Here is a 22,955-nt window from a genome sequence, read left to right as displayed (position 1 = left end):
GCCCTAGGCTATTCCACTTATGAGGCCCTTTCACCTCCCATTTTTAAGTTTGTAAATTACATGAGAGATAATAAAATACATCATTACTGTGATATATATCAATATGTTAAATGAAACATGTTGTTATTGGTGCTAACCTTTATAAAAAATGTGACACGGATAAATAAATAAAAAAAAGTCGAGAACACTTATTTGGACATTTATTCTCAGCACCATATATAGTACTTGTAACAATAACTAATCAAACTTAACACACAACATTGCCCCTTCCTATGTCCATAGTGCCCCCAGTGCGTCCTTCCTCACCTCACCCCCCCTCCGATGCCCGCCTTCCTCCCATCCCCCTTCCATTGAACACCCCCCACCCATGCCATCCTGCCTGCCTGCCTTCCATTAAACCCCCCCACTCCCCCTCCGATGCCAGTCTGGGCCGCCCTGTCCTGACGGATCCACGTTTTGCCTCTCTCCCCGCGGGGCTGGGCTTTGCCCAGCTGTTTCTGGACTGACGTCTTTCCCTCCCCGATCCTCCTCCCAGGGCGAGAAAAAGAAAGGGAGAAGCCGAGTCGGCGCCCCGTTGCAGCCGGTTCCGATCCCGAAGCGTAGAATTTCTCCTTATTTTCGGTTCAGTGTTTTAGTGTTCACTGTTTTTAGAATAGTGTAATTTTAATTTTGCTAACAATTTGAATGTAGGCCCCTCTTGATCTTGAGGCCCTAGGCTGAAGCCTAGTTAGCCTATAGAAAAATCCGGCCCTGTTTATACCGCAGTACTTCTCAGTTCTATGCAGTTAGCAATAATCGAAAGCTGAACAAAAACAGCGATAATACAGCAGGAGCATTAAAATTCATAATGACATCAGGCAAATTTATCAAAAAGGTAAGTTTTAACATTTTTCCTAAAAGTTTGGTAGGAGTTAGATGCCACAACCAAGCCACTTTAGCATTTTACTCCATTTAATAGCAGCAGTCATTGTCTGAAAATCTGAAATGTTTCAACATGTAACTTGCTGCTGTTTATTAGGTGTTTATAAATTGTAAAACTGTGTACAGTGGAACCTTGGTTTACAAGCATAATTCGTTCCAGAAGCATGCTTGTAAACCAAATTGCTCGTATATCAAAGCAAGTTTCCCCATAGGAAGTAAGGGAAACTGCTTTGATTGGTTCCACCTCCTCCCTCCCCCCTCCACGAGGCCACCGGCGCTGCTCCATTCTCCCCCCCCTTGAGGAATCCGACGCTGTTCCAAACCCCTCCCCGCGATCCAGCTTCCCCCCCCTGCGAACCAGCATCCCCCCCCGCTCACATTGCTCCCCCTCCACCGCGATCCTACTTTCCCCCTCCCGAGCAGTCAATGACACCCTTTACCCGACTTGGCACCAGTGCCGGTGCCTGAAGATCCTCCCTCTTCTGGCGCGGCTGGGCGGTGCATCTGAGATCCTCCTTCTGGGCTGGGCTGGGCTGGGCTGGACTGGCTTTGAGCATTTGCGCATGCTCAAAGCCTTCTGGTCTCGCTTTCTCCGAGATTGAGAGCGAGACCAGAAGGCTTTGAGCATGCGCAAATGCTCAAAGCCAGTCCAGCCCAGAAGAAGGAGGATCTCCAACGCACCGCCCAGCCTAGGCTGTGCCAGAAGAGGGAGGATCTTCGGGCACCGGCACTGGTGCCAAGTCGGGTAAAGGGTGTCATTGACTGCTCGGGGGTGGGGAAAGTAGGATCGCGGTGGAGGGGGGCAATGCGAGCAGGGGGGGGGGGGTTGCCGGATCGCTGGGGGGGATGCCGGATCGCTGGGGGGGAGCGCTCGTACAGCGAGGCAAGCTCGGTTTACGAGGCACCAAGTTTGTGAATGTTTTGCTCGTCTTGCAAAACACTCGCAAACTGGTGCACTCGTAAACCGAGGTACCACTGTATTTATTTTCCAATTAATTAGGAGCTTTTACAAGGCATAGCAGTCTTTGTTTATCGGGTGTTATGCAGCTAAGATAATATTGCTGGGTAACTTTTTAGCTGAATCAATTACATTCATTTGTTCATCTGAGCTGTTAGTGTGCAAAAGGCACAAAAACAGAGTGAAGGATCCAAGATTGGCAAGGGGAGGAAGGAGAAAGAAGTAGGGAAAATGGGAGGGGGGGGAATGGTAGTGTTTATCCAGAAAACATTTGTGTCTCTTTTTGCCATGGGAATATTTTATCATCATTTATTGGCTAAAACCAAAAAATCAGAAGCCCCAACTATATTTCCTTAGGTTTCTCATTGGGGAAATCCTGAAAACCCGACTGGATTGCGGCCCTCAAGGAGGGACTTTGACACCCCTGCTTTAAGGGCACCATGAAGTCAGGGATCTGTAGTATTGTTCTGTCTGCAGGTTCTGGACTGGATAGCTTATAGTTTATTTATATTCTACCTTTAAACAAGGCAAATTACAACCAAACATGCATACATATACAATAAAAAAAATAACAAAACCAGTTCTCACCGGGTATTTGAGCTAAGCTGCCTCTCCACATGAGAAATTCAACTGGAAAAGAGAATACATGAGCTCAAAAATACATATATTTCTTAATCTTTCATAAATATCGACCGAGAGTCACTTCGTTAGGTGCTACGTTTGTACTTAAATATCCTTCAAAATGTTGTATTACTTGTTTGGGTAAAAATTTTCTTTTCTTTGAGCCCAAACAATTGTTAGAATTGATTGTGGCTAGAGAAGGTGGGAAGATCATGATTGGCTCTGTTCCCATTTCAAAAGAGTAACGTGAACTGGCTGCTGACGCTGCCCTCTTTGTACTGCTCCCCTCTAATGAGATTGTTTTCTCTTTTTTATTTCTAGTTCTTGACTCCAAAAATATTTGTGGACTAAATAATGATAGTTTTATTTTTTTTTATAATGTTAGGGATTAATTTACCTATTTAATTTGGTGAATCAGTATTCAAGTGTGTAAATGATACTTGTTTGATCAATTAAAAAAATGATAAATAAATAATAAAAAAGAAAGAAAAGAGAATACATGTAGGAAATAACCTGGACCAGATAGAGAACTAAATTCCAGTTGAGAGCGAGGCGCTGTAGTTCAGAAATATTAAAACGTGGCAGGAATTCCTAAGTCTCTTTCCTCCTTCTCCCAGCTTGAAGGCTTACCTGTGGAACAGCAAATGTACTTTCACTTTCTGTTTCTTTCATTGTGTGACAGAACAGTGAATTTGTGGGAATGGCAGTGGTGTAGTAAGGGGGTGCAAGCACCTCTCCTCCTCTCCACCCCCGCCTCTTCCCACTCCTCCCCTCACCATATGCACGCCCCCTTCTCTTCCCCCCTTACCTCTAGTTCAGGGGTGCCCACACTTTTTGGGCTTGTGAGCTACTTTTAAAATGGCCAAGTCAAAATGATCTACCAACAATAAAATTAAAAAAAAACACAACGCACACTGTACGCAGAGAAAATGTTAATTACCATTTATATTCCGGGTTTTTTTCAAAGAGGTCAAGGCAAATGATTTTAAAATATGCAATGTCACCTCTGTAACAACTATACAAAAATAGACAAATATACCCCCTCCCCTTTTACTAAACTGCAATAGCGTTTTTAGCGCAGGAAGTTTTGCTGAATGCCCCACACTGCTCCCGATGCTCATGGGCTTCCTGCGCTAAAAAACCGCTATTGCAATTTAGTAAAAGGGGGCCATAGTGCAAATACAGACAGCAGATATAAATTCTCAAAACGGACACATTTTGATCATTAAATTGAAAATAAAAGCATTTTTCCTACCTTTGGTGATTTCATGAGTCTCTGGTTGCACTTCCTTCTGACTGTGCATCCAATATTTCTGCTTCCTGCATGCTTCCTCTCCAGACCTCATTCCATTCCCCAACCAACATCTCTCTCTGTCCCTCCATGAGTCCAACTTTTTCTTCCTCTCTCCTTCCCCCTCCCCTTTCTTTCTTCCCCTCCCCTTTTTTTCTTTTTCTCTCCCTGCCCCCTTCTTTCTTTCTCTCTCCCTGCCCCCTTTCTTTCTTTCTGTCTTTCTCTCTCCCTGCCCCCCTTTCTTTCTATCTTTCTTTCCCTCTCCCTGCCCCCCTTTCTTTCTGTGTTTCTTTCTTTTTCTCTCCCAGTCCCACTTTCTTTCTCTTTCCTGCCACCTCTTTCTTTCTTTCTTTCTCTCTCTCTCCCTGCCCCCCTTTCTTTCTGTGTTTCTTTTTCTCTCCCAGCCCCACATTCTTTCTCTCTCCCTGCCCTCTTCCTTTCTCTCTCCCTGCCCCCCAAGCCACTGCTGTCAATTTCTCCCTGCTTCCCCAACTCCGCAAAAGCCAGGGCCAAGCCTCCCCCCCCCACGTCAATTCTGACGTCACAGAGGAAGTTTTGGGCCAGCCAGGCAGCGATTGGCTGGCCCGGAACTTCCTCTTTGACGTCAGAATTGACGTCGGGGGGGGGGGGGGGGGAAGAGGCTTGTGGGCCCAGCGCACGCCTAGCTTTTGTGGCATTGGGGAAGCAGGGAGAACGTAAAGGCAATGCCAGTCTATCACAGAGCCCGGGATGGGCTCTGTGATCGACTCGCGCTGCCCTTGCAATCTACTGGTCGATCGCGATCGACCTTTTGGGCACCCCTGCTCTAGTTGTTCACCGCCGTCAGTAACAACTTCAATTGCACCTCACAATAATGTTGGCTCTCCCGCTGACGTCACTTCTGGGTGCCGCTCATAGGAAGTGACATCAAAGGGAAAGCCGATGGGGTTGTGAAGAGCACATTAAAGTTGTTGTTCATAGCGGTGAACAACTAGAGGTATGGGGGAAGGGAAGGGGGCACATGCGCTGTGGGGGGATCGGGGAAGGAGCGGGGGGCAGAGACGAGGGCAGGGGAGGGGTGCCTCTGCCCCGTGTGCCTCTCACCCTCGCTACGCCACTGGGTAATGGGTAGAGGAATTTTGCACGATAGATCAGCTTCTATTCTCTTATCCTTCACTGAAGCCTTGCCGACTAAAAGATTTTTAAAATGATGCCCATAAGAAAAAGAGGTGGCTATGGACAGATCTTCAGGACAAAACCTAAAGGACTTGGGGCTGGATTCTCAAAACTTACCATGCCTTTAATGATGGTCACTAGACAGGTTCCAGCTGGTTTAGCATCCCAGGATTTTATCTGCCGATTATCAGACTCTGACTCTGCAATGCAAATGCAGTACAATGAGGTCATTAATATTAAAATAGTATTACAATGAGGTCATTAATACTAAAAGAAGTACCCCGGGCGATTCTCTAAAGTTTCCGGGTGATTCTCTAACTTCGTTATACTACATTTGTGGGCAGAATTTTCTGGCAGGGTCTGAGCTGTCATAGCCTTACTTTCCAGTCAGTGCTTGGTAGGAAAGTAACATAGAAACATGACGGCAGATAAAGGCCAAATGGCCCGTCCAGTCTGCCCAAGTAAGGCTTGAAAGCTCAGACCCCACCACAAAAAAATCTCCTCCTATCCACAAATAAAAAAAAAAGATCCCATCCCACCGATGCTCTCCCCCCCCCCCCCCCCCAAATCAGCAGGATGGATGCCTACTCCCTCCTACCTCAGTTGCCACTACCTGGACCTGATCAAACCCCACACACATCCCCATGCCTTGACAGGAAGGATGCCCACTCCCTCCTGCCACCAGGGCAGGAGAGAGAAGCTGTACCTAGTTATTATTCTATTATTCTTCTGAGCAAGCGCCGGGTGCATTTCCTCCATCTCTCTTTACCAGCGATTCTCCGTACAAATAGCGTGCATATAATTTGAATGCTATTATGCTGAGAAAGAAAAATTGCTCCCACTACAGCCACTACACCGACATGCCTAATTTTACTGGTGAGTTTTGTGAATCAGGCCCTCAGTTGCAATGTTCACATCAGGAGAAGCCAGTGAAGTTTTTGCTTTTACCTGATGTGATACATTTCTTCCTGAGCAGTTGCCAGTGTTATAATGCAGCTCAATGATGTACGCCATTTTAGTAAGAGTTCATTAGAGGATTTATAGCAGAAGACTTCAGGATTTGGTTTTCAGCAAACCGAAGAAGAACAGGGGAGAGTGTGGTGCAGTGGTTAAAGCTACAGGCTCAGCACCCTGACGTTGTGGGTTCAAACCCATGCTGCTCCTTGTGACCCTGGGCTTTTGGCTGATGGGCTTCACAGACCTGCTGTTTTTGAACAAGAGTGTGGAATGCTGATGATACCTTGAACTGCAAGAGATAGAGATAAGTGTTGTAGCTGTGTCTGTGTATGGCCGTTTGGAGGAGGATGGGCAGGGGAGGGCTTCAATGGCTGGGAGGGTGTAGATGGGCTGGAGTAAGTCTTAACAGAGATTTCGGCAGTTGGAACCCAAGCACAGTACCGGGTAAAGCTTTGGATTCTCGCCCAGAAATAGCTAAGAAGAAAAAAAAAAAAAAATTTTTTAAATTGAATCAGGTTGGGCAGACTGGATGGACCATTCGGGTCTTTATCTGCCGTCATCTACTATGTTACTATGTTACTATGTTACTATGCTTAAGGCTTTTGTGCACATTTTTTGCTAGCACTCATCCGATTGCAGTTCTAACACAATAGCGGGAAGTGATTTTATGGTCACTCCCGAGTACCTCTCTTAGGCCCCCTCCAGCTTAAGAAAGTAAGTCTGTAATGTAGTGTTTAGCTCTGAGGAAGTTTTTTTTAGTATAAAAACTTATTTAAAAATTATGAAATGATTTATTACTAAATTATAAAATTAATTATTTGATTATGAAATTATAAAATTGATAGAGAGTTAAAAAATTAACAAAGAAACATAGGGAGGAGGAGGTTTTTGAGCCAATGAGGTAGCTCATGAATAAAGCCTGCTTGAAAGCTAATGAGCAGCAGCAGGCTGGGAGTCTGAGGCTCTTTTCTCTTTTCCTTGGGGTATCCTTTGAGCTGAATACATGATAAGCATAACACTATATTGAAAGTTAATCCCTTTTAATTAGGGAACAAGTGAATATATCCCCTAGGTCAGGGGTAGGGAACTCCGGTCCTCGAGAGCCGTATTCCAGTCGGGTTTTCAGGATTTCCCTAATGAATATGCATTGAAAGCAGTGCATGCAAATAGATCTCATGCATATTCATTGGGGAAAACCCGACTGGAATGCGGCTCTCGAGGACCCAGAGTTCCCTACCACTGCCCTAGGTGTTTGGAGTATTGAATATCAAGTCACTTAATCCTGCCATTGCTCCAGGTGCATTAGATAGATTGTGAACCCAGCGGGACAGACAGCGAAAAATGCTTGCGTATCTGAATAAATTCATGTAAAGCCGTTCTGAGCTCCCCTGGGAGAACGGTATAGAAAATTGAATTGGATAAATAAACAGCTCTTAGGAGCTGTTCTGGCTTTTGCTGAAGGACAGTGGGACTGTGAGCTGCTTCAAGAGCATAATTTAATTGAAGCAGTGGCTTGGTCTTTGAGTTGATGAGTGAAGTCAGCAGACTCCATTTTTTTTTTCTCTTCAAAAGACTGGATATATGGATCCCAAATTTGAAGGAAATGCTTTTTGCATAAGTTGCATTGTAATTGGTCTTGAACCTATTTAGGCTTAGTGCGACTCAGAAATATTAGATTAGATAAATCTCCAATAGGAGTCTCCCTTCAAAAATTTGCACAATTTCATAGAGAGCTTCAAAATTGCCCTCGGAGGGTAATTTTCAAAGTACATCTACAGGTAAAGCAGCACAATATGTAAATGGACAAGAGCAGTAAGATGCTCAGTTAAATGATGACCTGCCTTCTTCTTACCTGCAGGCTTGGCAGTTGCTAGCTCTCTGTGTTGGGCTGTTTCTGCCCCAGCATCCCTTCCTGTGGCTTCTAAAGCTTCACTTAAAGAGGAGCACAGATCTCAGGTAGGTATAAATCTCTCAGTGAGTTGAACTATGAGTCTGGAATGACATCTGTTGATTGAACTTCAGTGTTCAAACTCATTTTCATCCATCTTCAGAGGATACTCTGCCAATGATTGTAATAGGTTTGAGCTTCCTAGAAGTCACCTGTCTAACTCTGCTATTACACTTTGTTTCAAAAACACCATACATAACTACTGTATATACTCGAATATAAACTGAGGTAGCCTTTCCCCCCCAAAAAGAGGAAAAAAGGTTGACTCGAATATAAACCGGGGGTTAATATTCAAATGCATTGTCTTGTCTTGCCCTGCCAGCCTCTGCACTCAGCCCCCCTCCCTCCCTGCCAGGTTCTGTACCCCGTCCCTCATCCCTCCCGATGATTTGCAGGCCTCCGCTGGGCGTGCCGTGAGCCCTGGTGGTCCAGTGGTGGCCGGGAAAGGAGGGATCCCTCCTGCCTCCTGTCCCAGCATATTCTAAGAATTTTTATCTCCTTCCCGCCTCCCCTATGCACCTTTTAGTATTCCTGGTGAACCAAGGCAGGAGTGACCTTCCTTCGCTCCTGCCCGTGCAGAGCCACTAGCTGATTGGCTGCCATGAGTCCAAGATGCATTGAACTTTACAGCTCAGCACTCAACCCTCATCCAGCAGGTGGCATTGAACTGCATGAACAGACTACCCTACTGAGTCATGGAGTGGAACCCAGGCAGGAAGAGCTTCATATGCCCAGTCTGGAATTCATTCTGGGAGGTCCCCATGAGAGGTCCCTAGGAGAGGGTATCTGTGGGAAGGTGAGAATCTCCACAAAGAGACTTCCCTGAGCAGAGAAGGCTCAGAAGCTGTGGGTTAAGGAGATCCCCCGGGGAAAGCTGAGAAGACTGGAAAGGATTGTTTGGAAGAGCTGGTATGGGGAGTGGTGTTGTGCTTGGCTGGATGAGAAGCCTGTTGAATGTATTGGAAGCTTGGACAGTAAAGGTGCTGGCTAAGGAAAGCCATTTGGTTGAGGCTGTGTGCTGAAGAGCTTAACACTGCTGGGAAAGGAACAGCTAATGTCTGGTGAGGCTGAGGTAAGCCATGCAGGCTTTGAAATTGCTGAGAGCTAATTAACTGACTAAACTCTGAATGGGAATTGATACTGTCTATAGAACAAACTGTTACACAGGACTAAGAGATTGAACTTAAAGTACAGTGGTACCTTGGATTACGAGCATAATCCGTTCCAGGAGCATGCTCGTAATCCAAAATGCTCGTTTATCAAAGCGAGTTTCCCCATAGGAAATAATGGAAACTCGCTTTGATAGGTTCCCCCCCCCCAAGGCCAGCAGCGCTGCATCTCCTCCCCCCACGAGAACCGGCATTGCTCCCCCTCGAAGGCCCCCCCGCGAACCTGCACCCTCCCCCCCGCTATCCGCAACCCCCCGCCGCCATCGGGCACCCCCCCTGCCGCCATCAGGCACCCCCCCCCCGCCGCCATCGGGCACCCCCCGCCGCGACCTGAGGTCCCCCCAACCCACCCGAACCCTCTTCTTACTTTTCTGTAGCCTCCGCAGCGGCACCGGCACCAGCATGTCCTGTGCGTGGTGCCGGTGCCTGAAGATCTGCTTCCTGTGCTGGGCCTTGAGAGTTCACGTTCGACGTGAGAGTTATTTATTAAAAACCTGTGTGGAATATTGTCAAAGGCTTTGCTAAAATCTAAATTCATCACATCTAGCATACTCCCTTTATCCAATTCTCTAGTCACCCAGTCAAAGAAAGTGATCAGATTTGTCTGACAAGACCTGCCTCTAGTGAATCCATGTTGCTTTGAGTCCTGTAATCAACAAAATTCCAGAAAAGTCACAATTCTCTGTTTTAGAAGTGTTTCCATTCATTTTCTTACCACAGAAGTCAGACTTACGGTACTGGCCTATAGTTCCCTACTTCTTCCTTACTTCCATTGTTGTGGAGAGGGAACCACATCTGCCTTTCTCCAGTCCTCCTAGAAGCATTGAAGGAGATGCCCGAGTTGGAGATAAACATAAAAATCCTTGACAAGGATCTGGTATTTCTGATGTAGGTCCTGGAAAGAACAAAAACTGTCCGCAGAATATAATTGGTAGAGATGAGTCAGACCCTTTTGCTCTCAATCTGTGATCCAACGGGAAGATCACCCAGGAACAAATATTGTAAAGACAGCCAAGGTGTTGGGAGTCCCTCAGTTTACAAAACCTTTTCACCTACTTTGGAACATCCAGCTAAGTACAGGGTTCTGGACTTTTCTTTGCTTCAATACATGAAGATCCAAAAGCTTTTTAAGGGGCACATTCCCTAAGAAAATACTCACAATCCATTCCCAGGGCAAAGGGTTATCTACCCCTATGACAGAAGAGATTTAACCGGTGCCGCCTAGAAATATTTTTTCAAATTGGAAACCCCCAACCCACCATCTGATTTTTTTCTCATAAGACCCCCCCCCTCTGCCTCCAAATACCAATAGCAGCTGCCTTTTCTAATGTTTTGAAAATGTTCACTTTGTAGATTCTCTAGAATACGTTTAGGCACAGGAACTGGTACTATCTGGCAGAAATACAAGAATTTTGGTAACAGCATCATTTTACTGACAGCTATTTGACCTAACAACAGCTCTAATAATTAAATAAATGGAGTCCATTAACTAATTATTTTGGCTGCTTATCTGGGATCTGCACTAAATTTTGGGTGACATTTTACAAAATCCGGGAGCCAATGTCCAGGTCTAATATTTCTCTTTCTTCACAGGACAGAAACGGGAAAATATGCCGTGTACTGTCAGCGCTGTGTGGAGAGAACACAGCATAATGGGGACCGGGAAGCCCGACCCTCCAGAATGGAAATCCTCTCCATCCTTCTGAGAAACCCCTACCACCATTCCCTTCCCTTCAGCATCCCTGTGCATTTCTTGAACGGCACATACCAGGTAGGGCAAGCTTCTAGTTCATAGCTTGTTTATTTTAGGAGTCCCAAGAGGCAAACTGGACAAAATGGTTAGGTTAGAATTTATAATTGGGGAGTGGGATAGACCACGTCAACCTTGGGGTAGACAATCTTTATTTTGTATTAATAAATTTAAAACCATAATACCTATAAAACTACATGATACAAGTCCATTGTATAATATATCCCAAGTTGGGTTATTGATTGCAATACTCTGACACGGTCCGTGTTTCAGCCTCCTGGTGGAGGCCTGCCTCAGGGGTGTGTTTATGGGTCTAAAAGAAATACATTACACATGAAAAAAAAGGTCAAGGAAGCATGAATAAATTACAAACCAAATTAAACTCAAAAGCATATAAATAAATTAATAAACTCAAATGTCTAACAGATTCATAAAAGCATAGGGACTAAAAAAGCATGAACATACATGTAAAACACATTTCTTAAAGGCATATATATCAAGGGGTTTGTCTACTTAATCAGTGATCAGAAAAACGTTGATCTGATTTCAAGATTATAAGCTAAGTCCTCATTATATTGATTGATTGATTGGTTTGCTTATTTAGGTCAGTGGAGGAGGTGGTGGACCAATGATTGAGTAGACAAACCCCTTGAGTAGAACGGCATTTGCTGTCCTATTGTGAATAGGGAAAGGGTGTCTGAGGCCTTTCCACCTTTTGTCCATGATTTTTGATATATGCCAACACAGGTTATTTAAAAATTTATTAAAATTAGTTAAAATTTTTAGATATATTTAATAAGAATTACATACCCGCTCCACTTTTCGATGTTTATCTTGCAGATAGTTTGCTGGAGTAGTTTGTCTTTGTTGTTTCTAGGTTAGAATTATACCCAGTACTTGACAGTAAGAGGAAAGAACATTTGGGAGAGTATTAAATTGTAATGAGCCAATATTTAAAAAAAACCACAAAAAACAGTCTGGATTACAGCACCTGTTGCCTGGCAAGTGCTGCCGACTGGGATAGTACCCAGAGGTACTATCCAGATATGTGTGGAGCTTTTTTGCCTATGATACAGGGCAGGACTGGCTTAAGAACTCATTGGGTTGCCGTCCGTATATTGTTGATAAGTTAAGGCTTTTTCTCCACCTATTATAAATGTACTTTCATGGGGTATCTCCACCACTAGGCTAATAACAATTTTTTTGCTGATTGTAACTATCCAGATACTGCCATCAAATATCCTGCACTAACCCCTGGATTCTATTTTATTATTTTTTTAATCTTTATTAATTTTCAAAGCTAATACAAAGTGCCATGAATTACATATACATTAATAACAAAATAAGCACTTAAATTCCATTAATAACAATGCAGAAAATGAATATCCCTCCTCTCCCATCCAACAATTTAATCAAGAAATGGACCAGAAAGATATCCTTTCCACCCACCCACCCTGTCCTGGATATGTATAAAAATAAACAAAAAATTTAAACAAAGACAACTATGTTAAATTAACAAAGGATGTCAACAGGAAAGCCCTGGATTCTATATTTGATGCCTAGATTTGCATGCCAAAATATGTGCACGTTTCCAAGACGCACATGCAAATTAATTAGCTAATGATCCAATCAAAGTCGGTAATTGGGTGCTAAAAGCCAATTATTGACATTAATTGGCACCCATTAAAATTTGCATGCGCATCTAACTGCGTGCCATTCTATAAGGCATGGCGGCTAACTCTGAGAGCACGTAACTCAAAAGGGGTTGTGGGCGCCAGGGGCATTACGAAAAATTACGTGCATTCTTACAGAATACTCCCTCAGCGCACCTAATGAAGCTAACATTTGCACTAGATTTCAGCGGGCATAAATCAAACATTAGGCATGGAAGTCAGTGCTAAGCGCGATTCTATAAAGAACACGCACCCTTTATAGAATAGCACTTAGCACAGATTTTATTGGGGTTTTTTTTAGCATCATTTCTAGAATTTCCCCCCTAAGTGGATAGTGTCAGGGAAGCGATGGCAGTCCTGGAACCTGTCTGACTAGTGAAGGAGGGGACACAGGTAATTTAGTAGGGTGTTTGAGGTTTTGATTTATTTTAATGTTCTTTTTATTTATTTATTTTTATTATTTGAATTGTTATATCTTTACTATTTCATAATTGTTTTCTCAGGTACTTTAGTTAGATTGTGAGCCTTCGGGACAGTTAGGGAACTTCCAAGTCCTTAATTTTTCTATTTTATTTTATTGTAACCCATTCTGAGCTTCTGGGGAGGACGGGCTATAAAAATGAACAATTAAATAAATAAGGGTGAATCAAAAATTAAAGGCAATTGTTAAATTATGCGAACCAGAACAGAGCTAGCGAAATGCCACATCTGTACTCATACATTGCCTATTGGTTAGTTCACGCACAGTGCATCGCTCGGCCTTTAATTGTGTGGCAGCCCTGAGGCCAGAAACATGGACGCTGCACTGCAAGATTGCACCATCGAAGAACAACGTGCAGTAGTGCGCTTTCTTTGGGCAGAGGGAGTGAAACCTGTGGAAATTCGCCGTCGGATATTGACTCAGTAAGGACATAGCACCATGAATCAACGGAAGGTTTATGAGTATGTAAAAAGGTTTAAAGCGTGAAGAAAGATGTAACTTACGAATGTTGCTCTGGTCGCCCTTCAACATTACACACACAAGAGCACATTGGCAGGTGAGATGCCTTGATTAGAGAAGACCGACAGATGACGGTGTCTCAATTGGCTGCAAATTTGGATATCAGCTATGGATCTGCATTTGCCATAATGCATGATGACTTGGGATACAGGAAAGTCTGCGCACGATGGGTTCCCAAACAGCTGACTGATCTGCACAAGCAACAGCGTGTGGAGGTTGCGACCCAGTTCCTGAGACGGTATGGAGAAGATCCGAGTATTCTGGAGCAGTGGCGTACCGCGGGGGGGGCGGGGGGGGCGGGCCGCCCCGGGTACCAGCCCTAAGGGGGTGTTCCCGGCCTTGCCGTTCAGTCCCCCGCCACCCCCGAAGGACCGCTCGCCCCACTGACCTTCCTGCACCACCTGTGAAGCAGCCCGCAGCAGGATCGCGAAGTCAGCGTCAGCATCCCTGCGCTGCTTCCTGCGCCGCGATCCCGCCCCTCCTCTGACGTCAGAGGAGGGGCGGGACCGTGGCGCAGGAAGCAGCGCAGGGATCGCTGACGCTGACTTCGCGATCCTGCTGCGGCTGTTCATAGGTGGTGCGGGGAGGCCAGGGGGGCGAACGGTCCTTCGGGGTGGGTCGGGGCATCAGGCCTTCAGGGTGGGGCGGGCGGGCAGGCAAGCAGGCTTTCAAGGGGGAGGGGGTGACAGGCAGGCAGGCAGGCATCCTTCAAGGGGGGACAGGCCTTCGGGGGGGGGGGGGTGCAGACCTTCAAAAAAAAAAAATAATAATTTTTTACATGGGGGGGGGGGGGGTGTCAAAAAATGATGCGCCCCGGGTGCCACATACCCTAGGTACGCCACTGTTCTGGAGAGAATTGTCACCGGTGATGAGACATGGGTGTGTCACTGCGACCCGAAAAGCAAAAGACAAAGCATGATGAAGTAAAGGAAGCGGTGCTCACCTGGCTTTGGGAGCAGCTGAAAAACTTCTTCTCTGCAGGAATACAGAAGCTAAGTTAAACGATACAGGAAATGCATTGTCTTGCAAGGGGATTATGTGGAAAAGTGATATGTTCAATTGCTCACAGTAACTTCTATTAAGGCAGTTAAATGTATTTTGCTTGTACACTTCTCCCTCCGTATTCGCAGTTTCAGCATTCGCAGTTTCGATTATTCACGGTTTTTAGCTTGCTGGCTCCTCCCCCCAAATTACATCAGCTTGCATAGAGAAATCGCTGATTCCAAGCGTTTACAGAGAAAATCGCTGATTCCCGTGTTCACCGTGTTTTGCCTCTCCTTCAGGAACAGGCCAGGTTATTCACGGTTTCACCATATTCACGATGGTTTTTAATAGAAAACAGCAAATAACATATATAAAAGTTATTCGCGGTTTTTCAGAATTTGCGGTTCTGTTAATCCCCTATCACAGCGAATACGGAGGGAGAAGTGTACTTTTTGGTTTACACTGCTCCCTCCGGATTCGCGGGGGATAGGGGCAGAGCCGGACCGCGAATGGTGAAAAACCGCGAATATCCGGCTCTGACCCACCCCCGCCTCCCTCCCACCTTCCCGGCCTTACCTGGTGGTCTAGCGGGCTTTCGGGGCAGGAGCGATCTTCCTACGCATTAGGAAATGGCTGTGGGGAGTTCCCGTAGTCTCTCAAGACTAAGACGGGAACTCCCTACAGCTATTTCCTAATGGCGATCTGCACGGGGCAGGAGCGTAGGAAGATCGCTCCTGCCCCGAAAGCCCACTAGACCACCAGGTAAGGCCGGGATACCTGGTGGAAGACTTAAGGATGTTTTTTTTTTTTCTTTTTCCCCCTCCCCAAAAAATTGCGAATATGTGAAATCGCGATTACTGAAACCGTGAATGGGGAGGGGGAAGTGTACTCTTGTGTGTGTGTAGATAGATAGGAAAGCCCCTACAGAAAGAACCCATCTATGTGATTTCTTATTAAGATCAGGCATTAAAGTCTAAAAACTTCATGGCATGCCTGATCTTAATAATATTTTTTTTTCTATAAAGTGAAAAGCATTGGGGCAGTAAGTAGCTCCTGATGAAGCAGTTGCGAGACGGATGCTCCATTGAGCATTGTCATCTGCCTGAGTCACTGCTGATATTTACGATAAGCTGAAATTGATTTTTGCTCGAATGCAGGAGTAGAGAACTCTGGTCCTCGAGAGCCGAATTCCAAACGGGTTTTCAGGATTTCCCCAATGAATATGCATTGAAAGCAGTGCATGCAAATAGATCTCATGCATATTCATTGGGGAAATCCTGAAAACCTGACTGGAATACGGCTCTCGAGGACCGGAGTTCCCTACCCCTGCTCTAATGGATTGTGAAAGAAGATTTGGAATGTGAATTTGTACGAATAAGTAATATAACAAATAAGTCAATGGACGTCTTTTTTTTAGGAGGTTTTTCTGATTAGTGATGATGTACTAAAATTCTCTCGGAGAGTTACATAGATAACCCGTGTGGGAACCCACTGAAATCTTTTCCTCCTTGAATTTGAATGTTCATACAGTGGTTTAGTAAGGGTGAGCGGTGCCCCTCCCAATCCAATCCAATCCTTAGTCTTATATACCAGGTCGTTCCCACTAGGGACTCGTTCGGGTTCACAAAATTAATTAAAAAGACAGAGGAAGACAAAAATTCATCTGTTGCAGTCCTTATTTATCATTTAAAAATTTCTGGAAAAGATACGTCTTCAAAGTTTTCCTAAAAAATGTCAAAGAAGGAAGAAGTCTAATTTCTGAAGGGAGATCATTCCAGATTTTTACCAAGGCAAATGCCATAGAGTGAGAAAGCCTACCTAAGGTTTTAATGTCGCTACTGGAAGGGAAAACAAATTTAAATTTACGTATTCCTCTAGAACAGTGGTTCCCAAACCTGTCCTGGGGGACTCCCAGCCAGTCAGGTTTTCAAGATATCCCTAATGAATATTCATGAGAGAGATTTGCATATAATGGAAGTGACAGGTATGCAAATCTCTCATGCATATTCATTAGGGATATCTTGAAAACCTGACTGGCTGGGGGTCCCCCAGGACAGGTTTGGGAACCACTGCTCTAGAAGAAAGGGGTTGTTGGGAATTGAAAGAAAAAGTATGCAATGGGGAAAAAAATCCCATATAAAATTTTAAATATAACACTGGCACAATTAAATTGAACCCTCCAATAAACCGGAAGCCAATGCAGTGCCTTCAGTAATGTAGTAACATAATAATAATAATAGTTTATTTTTGTATACCGCCACACCATCAGTTCTTGGCGGTTTACACAATAAATCACAAAGTATTTAAATTACAGAGCCAGATAACAGTGTCATATAAAAGGAAATAACACAATTCAATAAAAGATACTAACCGACAAAGTACGACCCTAACTCATTCAATACAGATTATTTATACTAAAATAGATAAGCTTCTGTAAAATTTATTCCATAAAAATAATAAAAATCCATTTATCAAATTGAGATTGATATCTATTAAGTATTGTACTGTTTAAATAGATAGGTCTCTTACCAAATATTAATTTGGCAGCCATGTTCTGAATAAGCTGCAATCTCTTTAAATTGCCCTTAAACTGATATAAAGAGAGTTTACATAATCCAAATGAGCTAATATAGCCTGGACCAACACGGCAAAATGTTGCTGATGGAAGAAATGACGGACCCTCCTCAACTTCCGAAGACTAAAGAAGCAATTTTTCGATATATTGTTAATTTGATTAGACAAAGAAAGGGTAGAATCCAAAACAAACCCCAGGATTCTGAATGAAAATTCAATCTTCACAATATCACCAGAATTTAATTGCAGGAAAGAGGGTAAATTGTGTAAAATAGGGCCTCTTCCCCACCACCCCTACCGCGCGCGCCCCCTTCCCTTTCCCGTACCTGTTTAACTTCTCTGGCATGAGCAACAAGCCCACGTCGGTGTCTGCTCGCCCTTTCACTTCACTTCCTAGGCGCGGGGCGTGAAAGTGACATCAGAGGGAACGTCGACGCTGATGTGGGCAGCAACCTCGTACCGGGGAAGTAAAAAGGTATGGGAGAAGGCACGAGGCGCACAAGGCAAGGAGAGGAGTGGGGGGAGCAGAGAGGAGGAGGAGTTCCACATCCTTAGGAAGACCGTGCCTGGGGCAGACCCCCCCACCCCCAGCACTCCCCTTGCTACATCACTGTGTTCGTATTAATTTTCATTTTAGATTCTATTGTTGTGAGACTTTGCATCCAAATAAATAAGAACAATTGAAAGGACTAAAAACCCTGGCATTACTAATATTCTTACCTTTTTTTTGTTTTGTTTGTTTATTTCAATGAGGTACTCTATTGAAAAGCTAGCAAAACAGATGGTAGCAGAACACTGATATGAGATGCATTGGCAGTGGTTACCAAAGAGCTGAACCACTCACACCGTGTAGCAAACTGTGGCGTTCGCACCAAGAATATTAACAGCTCGAAGAAGTAGTTGTGGAGATCAAAAACCTCTCAATTTGGTTGTAAATTTTTAACCCATCCCCCACATAAGCAACAGATAGCAACATCCAAAGAGAGAGAGAGAAAAAAAGGGGGCAGGGGGATGATGGGAAGAGGGGGCAGGAAGGGAGCTGCTCACATGGACATTTAGAAGTAGCCAATCATATCTTTTTTTAACAGACCCCCAGATTTCCACCCATTTGGCCGTAGTCTTGCGATGAACGGCAGTCAAGTGCTCCATATGCATAACATTTAAAAAAAATTTAATCAGCACAAAAGCTGCTCTGGTGGAACTATATTGAATGGTGTCAGATTCCTTCTACATGTAACCCCTTTCATGCTTGCAAATTTCTCATATTAAAGTAATATTCATTCGCTCATTATTTCATGTTTAGATTACAGTAATGCACTATACAAAGGAATCACTAAGAAAGAAATAAAACGTCTTCAAATTATTCAAAATACCACCATTAAAATTATTTCAAATGCACGAAAATACGATCATGTCACACCTCTTTTGATCAACGCTCACTGGCTTCCTATAGATCATCGAATTTCCTATAAAATAATGTTACAGACATACAAGACCATAACTTCTGGCCAACCTGATTTTATTAACAGGCTACTTATCCCCCCATACCCCCCCCCATCGTACATTACACTCATCTAATCAAAACTTGCTATCCATCCCTTCTTTAAGATACATTAACACTATGCGTACTAGCATCTTTTCTGTTATGGCCCCTACCATCTGGAATTCAACTCCAAATTATATAAGAGAAATTACATCCCTGCATAAATTTAAAAGTAATTTTAAGGCCTTTCTTTTTTAAAGACGCCTTTGGTGTATAATAGTCCTTCTAAGGACGGTAATGGAAATCTGTTCCTTGCCATATTTTAATCATGTTATTGCTGGAGGGGTTTGTTCTTTATATGAAAAAATTGCAGATTGCAACTGGAGGATATGGCGACAGTCTGTATTTTTTCTTTCTTTTCTGTGTCTTGCTGGTTTTGATGTACTGCTCAGTTTTGTACCTGGGTTTGGGCCTTGTGCCCTTGTACTGTTGGATTCTGTACACTCTGTGTTGCATTTGCTAATAAAAATTATTTTAAAAAAAAAATGTTAGCTTATCTTACATTATTCTAGACTATTTATATTTTGTTCCCCTTCCTTTTATTTTGTTCCTTTTCCCCTTCTTTCTCTTTATACAAATTGTATTTCTGCCCTTCTCCATCTTGTATCGGTAAGTTAATGTTTGTCAGTGCGTTTGATTGTTTGTAGCATCATTTGTAATTTGTTTTTAACATACGTTCTTTTTATACTTTGTTTTTATATTATGTAAAACTGCTTTGAATTTTAATAAGGTGGTATATCAAATTTTTAAATAAACCTGAAACCTCTGTATGGCTGGTCTGGGGTTTTTTTTTTTCTGAATGTGCCTATTTACACCCATTCCCATCACAGGTAGTTGGGTTTGATGCTTCTACCACAGTGGAGGAGTTTCTGCGCACACTGAATCAGGACGTGGGAATGAGGAGACCAGGCCAGTCGGGATTTGCACTGTTTACCGATGATCCTTCTGGAAAGGATCTGGAGTATTGCTTACAGCGAAGCATAAAGGTGAGCAGATTTTTTTAAATTTTTTTTTTTTTGATTGATTGAATACACCATACAGAGAAAGGGAGTCTAAATATACAGAAGAAAACAACAACACCCAACAAGAGCTGCCTTCAGAACTGGGACGAAAAATACTTTATTTTAAAATGTAAGACCCGACACGGCCAGTGTTTCGGCTCTTGCCTGCCTCAGGGGTCTTTTCTCTTTTCAAAATGGGGAGTGTGTGGTGCAGGGGTTACAACTACAGCCTTAGTGCCCTGAGGTTGTGGGTTCAAATCCCTCACTGCGCCTTGTGACCCTGGGCAAGTCACTTAATCCCCCCCCATTGCCCCATGTACCGCCAGGACAGATAAGGAACTATGATAAAGTACCTGAATATAAAACCACTTAGGATATAAGTGGTATATAAATAAATAAATTTAAAAAATGATTTGTCCCAAATGCAATGAAACCTTTTCTGGAACTAGTAGCGACGTGTGTGCTACTCACCACGTGTCTGGCATTCAGCTCTCAACTAGAGAGAGATGATCCTTCTGTTGGGTGTTGTTGTTTTCGGCCATTTTTTATGGATTGACCATAGGACAGAATAAAATACCTACACTTTTAAGGGACATTTAATTCATGGTAGAGGAAAATGTACATCTTTGTTCAATAGCCATATTGTTTTGTGGAAGAGGGCAAAAAATTATCATATATTTACACATCCTATTGATAAGACATGCGTATGTAAAATATGGCCCCCGTGGATCTCTCCATTTCCCTTCCTCTCCTTCCTCCACTGCATTCCACCAGCGTCTCCTCCTCCTCCTCTCCATTTTTCCACTTTGTGGCCTCTTCCCAGCACCCGGTATCCTGTCCCACTTGGGCCAGCGGTGGGGCTGCTGCCTCTGGACTTCTTGCTGTTTGCTCTCCTCTCTTTTCTCCCTCCCTGCAGTCTTTCTTACTTGGCTTATTTATTTTATTTATTGGGATTTATTAACAGCCTTAATAAATAAAAATTCACCCAAGGCGGTGTATAGCAGGTACAGTTTAATATAAAATTGTAGTAAATATAATATAATATAAAACAATAGTAAAATGACAAAATATAAACATAATACAATAAATGAGGTGAACCTGAAATCAACAAATTGAAGCTTAATAATAGGACTACCATAAACAGCATCAAAAATAGGCACATTTAACAGCACTGAAATTCAAATGGTGGAAATGTAGAGGGGCATTTTCCATTGGACATCTATGTCTGATTTTGGACATTTTGAGAAAAACGTCCAAAAATTGGGTGGAGAAAATGTCCATTTTCAAACCCACAGGATGTCTATCTTTTTTTATTTTTTTTCAAAAATGGCCTTGCTTGATGTCTATGTCCAAAACAAGCCATTTGCATGTAGGAGGACCAACATTTTTTAATGGACTGGCCACATAGACACCCCAGCAAAGCAGTGGGTCACCCTAAGGGGCACTGCTCTGAGCTAGAGAATGACACAGGGACAAATTTTTCCCTGCCCCTGCAGAAACTCATGTTCCCATCCCGTCCCAGCAAGTTCTTTAACTGCCTCTGCCCCATTCCTGCGAGCTCCGCCCTCATTTGCACAAGCCTCAAACACTTTAAAATCATAAGTGTTTGAGGCTTGTGAAGTTAAGGCAGAGCATAGAGGAATGGGACAAAACTCGTGGGGACGGGGAAATTGAGTTCCTGCAGGGACGGGAAAAAATTTGTCCCTGTGTCATTCTCTACTATGAACATCACATTAAGGGTGCCAGGTATACATCTCACCATAACCCCCCTGTACATTATATGGTGAGCCCTCCAAAATTCCCCCAAAACCTACTGTACCAACCTGTCTGCCACTCCAGTAGCCCTTACGCCTGCAGGTGTCACCTTTATGGCAGTACAGTGAGTTTTTGGTGAGCTCACACTTTCCACCATAAGTGTACTTGTTAGGGTGGCATATGGGTCAGGATCCCCTTCTCTGTGGTCCACTGCACTGCCCACCAGTCTACTCCAGAGACCTGCTTGCAGCTGTACTAGGCTGGCCATAGTATCTGCAGCTGTCATAGGGACAGATATGTACTGTTTCATGCAGATATTTGGGGGGTGGGAAGGGGTCAGTGGGGGAGTGTGTTGACCTATTAAGAACCACCCTCAACATTGGGAGAGGAAGCTTCCCCAGAGTCATAGGGCAGTGCTGTGCCTCAGCGCCCTCTAGGATATGGATGTGATATCACTGAGCTGAGGCAGGCCCAAATTCACTCGGACTATCCTGAGTACCTAGAAGAGTCCGATCGGGACCATTCATGGGACTCAGATGAGGATCCATGTTATTTCTTGGAAAAGGAATTTTATGGTATCTTTTCTGATCCCCTCTCCACCACAAGAGAGGCGTAAATGTCCACCCGAGAGCCTCTCGTTCACCGATTTTGTGAAGGAGATAGCTTTGACCATCACATTTAAGTTGGAAACAGAGGAGGAGCCCAGGACTGAGATGTTTTCAGTCTTGTATAATGAATCTCCTCCCAGAGAGGGAATCACAGTTCCGTTACATCCTATCCTGATGGACCTACTGCTGAAGAACTGGGAATCTCCCCTCGGTGTAAGTGATACCTAAGAAGGGGAATACACAGTAATTAATCTAAAAGGCTCCTGGATTCAAGAGGACACAATTGCTACACCATTCTCTGGTGGTCGAATCCAATCTCACGTGGGCCAGAAACTCCAGGACTCATACCTTGATGCCCCCAAGTAAGGAGGCTCAGACTGGACTCGTTTGTATGCCTGTGTGTGTTTATTCATATTCAATAAAACACCTGAGGAAAATTTTGAAACATTTCAATCTAGACATATCAAATAATTCCTATATTCAGTGGCACTACATGAATAGCTACTGCCACTGAATATACTAGGCGAGGCAAATCATTTGCTTTCTTATTGAAATGCAAGTATTGACAATATAACCCTCATTTCTTTTTTTTTTTTTTTTTTTTTCATCTTTATTCCTTTTTATTTCTTTCAACAAGTGTACAATATTATTACAAGTAATTCACATCATTCACTTGACATTCTTAAGCAATATTATTACACATGTTTTAATTCCCTCCACCCACCTCCCATCCCCTCCCCTATCAACAAAATATTTTATCCAAACATATACATATTTAGACTCTCCCTCCCCCCCATTTTTACAAATTATCCCCTAAGGAAAAAGAATAACCCTTAATCATTACAATATTCAATTAATGGCCTCCACACCTCCTTAAACCTTTTAAAATATCCCCTCTGTACGGCAAGAAATCTTTCCATCTTATATAAATGACAAACTGAGTTCCACCAAAAACTACAATTCAATCTAGAACAGTCTTTCCAATTAGTCGTTATTTGTTGAATTCCCACTCCAGTAAGAATCATCAATAATTTGTTGTTTGCTGCA

General features: G+C 43.6%; 1 protein-coding gene across 6 annotated transcripts in view; it reads left to right on the top strand.

Moving 5' to 3' along the window:
- The window catches only part of PLEKHH2 (pleckstrin homology, MyTH4 and FERM domain containing H2), a 217,748-nt gene that overhangs the window by 151,644 nt on the left and 43,149 nt on the right, over nucleotides 1–22,955 (top strand). For all 6 annotated transcript variants that reach the window (XM_033939575.1, XM_033939574.1, XM_033939576.1 and 3 more), the window contains 3 exons: nucleotides 7,762–7,859; nucleotides 10,614–10,791; nucleotides 19,375–19,530. In XM_033939575.1, the coding sequence (XP_033795466.1) occupies nucleotides 7,762–7,859; nucleotides 10,614–10,791; nucleotides 19,375–19,530 (432 nt within the window). The remainder of the gene's footprint in view (nucleotides 1–7,761; nucleotides 7,860–10,613; nucleotides 10,792–19,374; nucleotides 19,531–22,955) is intronic.

This window comes from Geotrypetes seraphini, chromosome 3, assembly GCF_902459505.1.
Source record: "Geotrypetes seraphini chromosome 3, aGeoSer1.1, whole genome shotgun sequence".
In the NCBI taxonomy this organism is placed as follows: Eukaryota; Metazoa; Chordata; class Amphibia; order Gymnophiona; family Dermophiidae; genus Geotrypetes; species Geotrypetes seraphini.
This window is presented reverse-complemented; position numbering and strand designations above follow the sequence as displayed.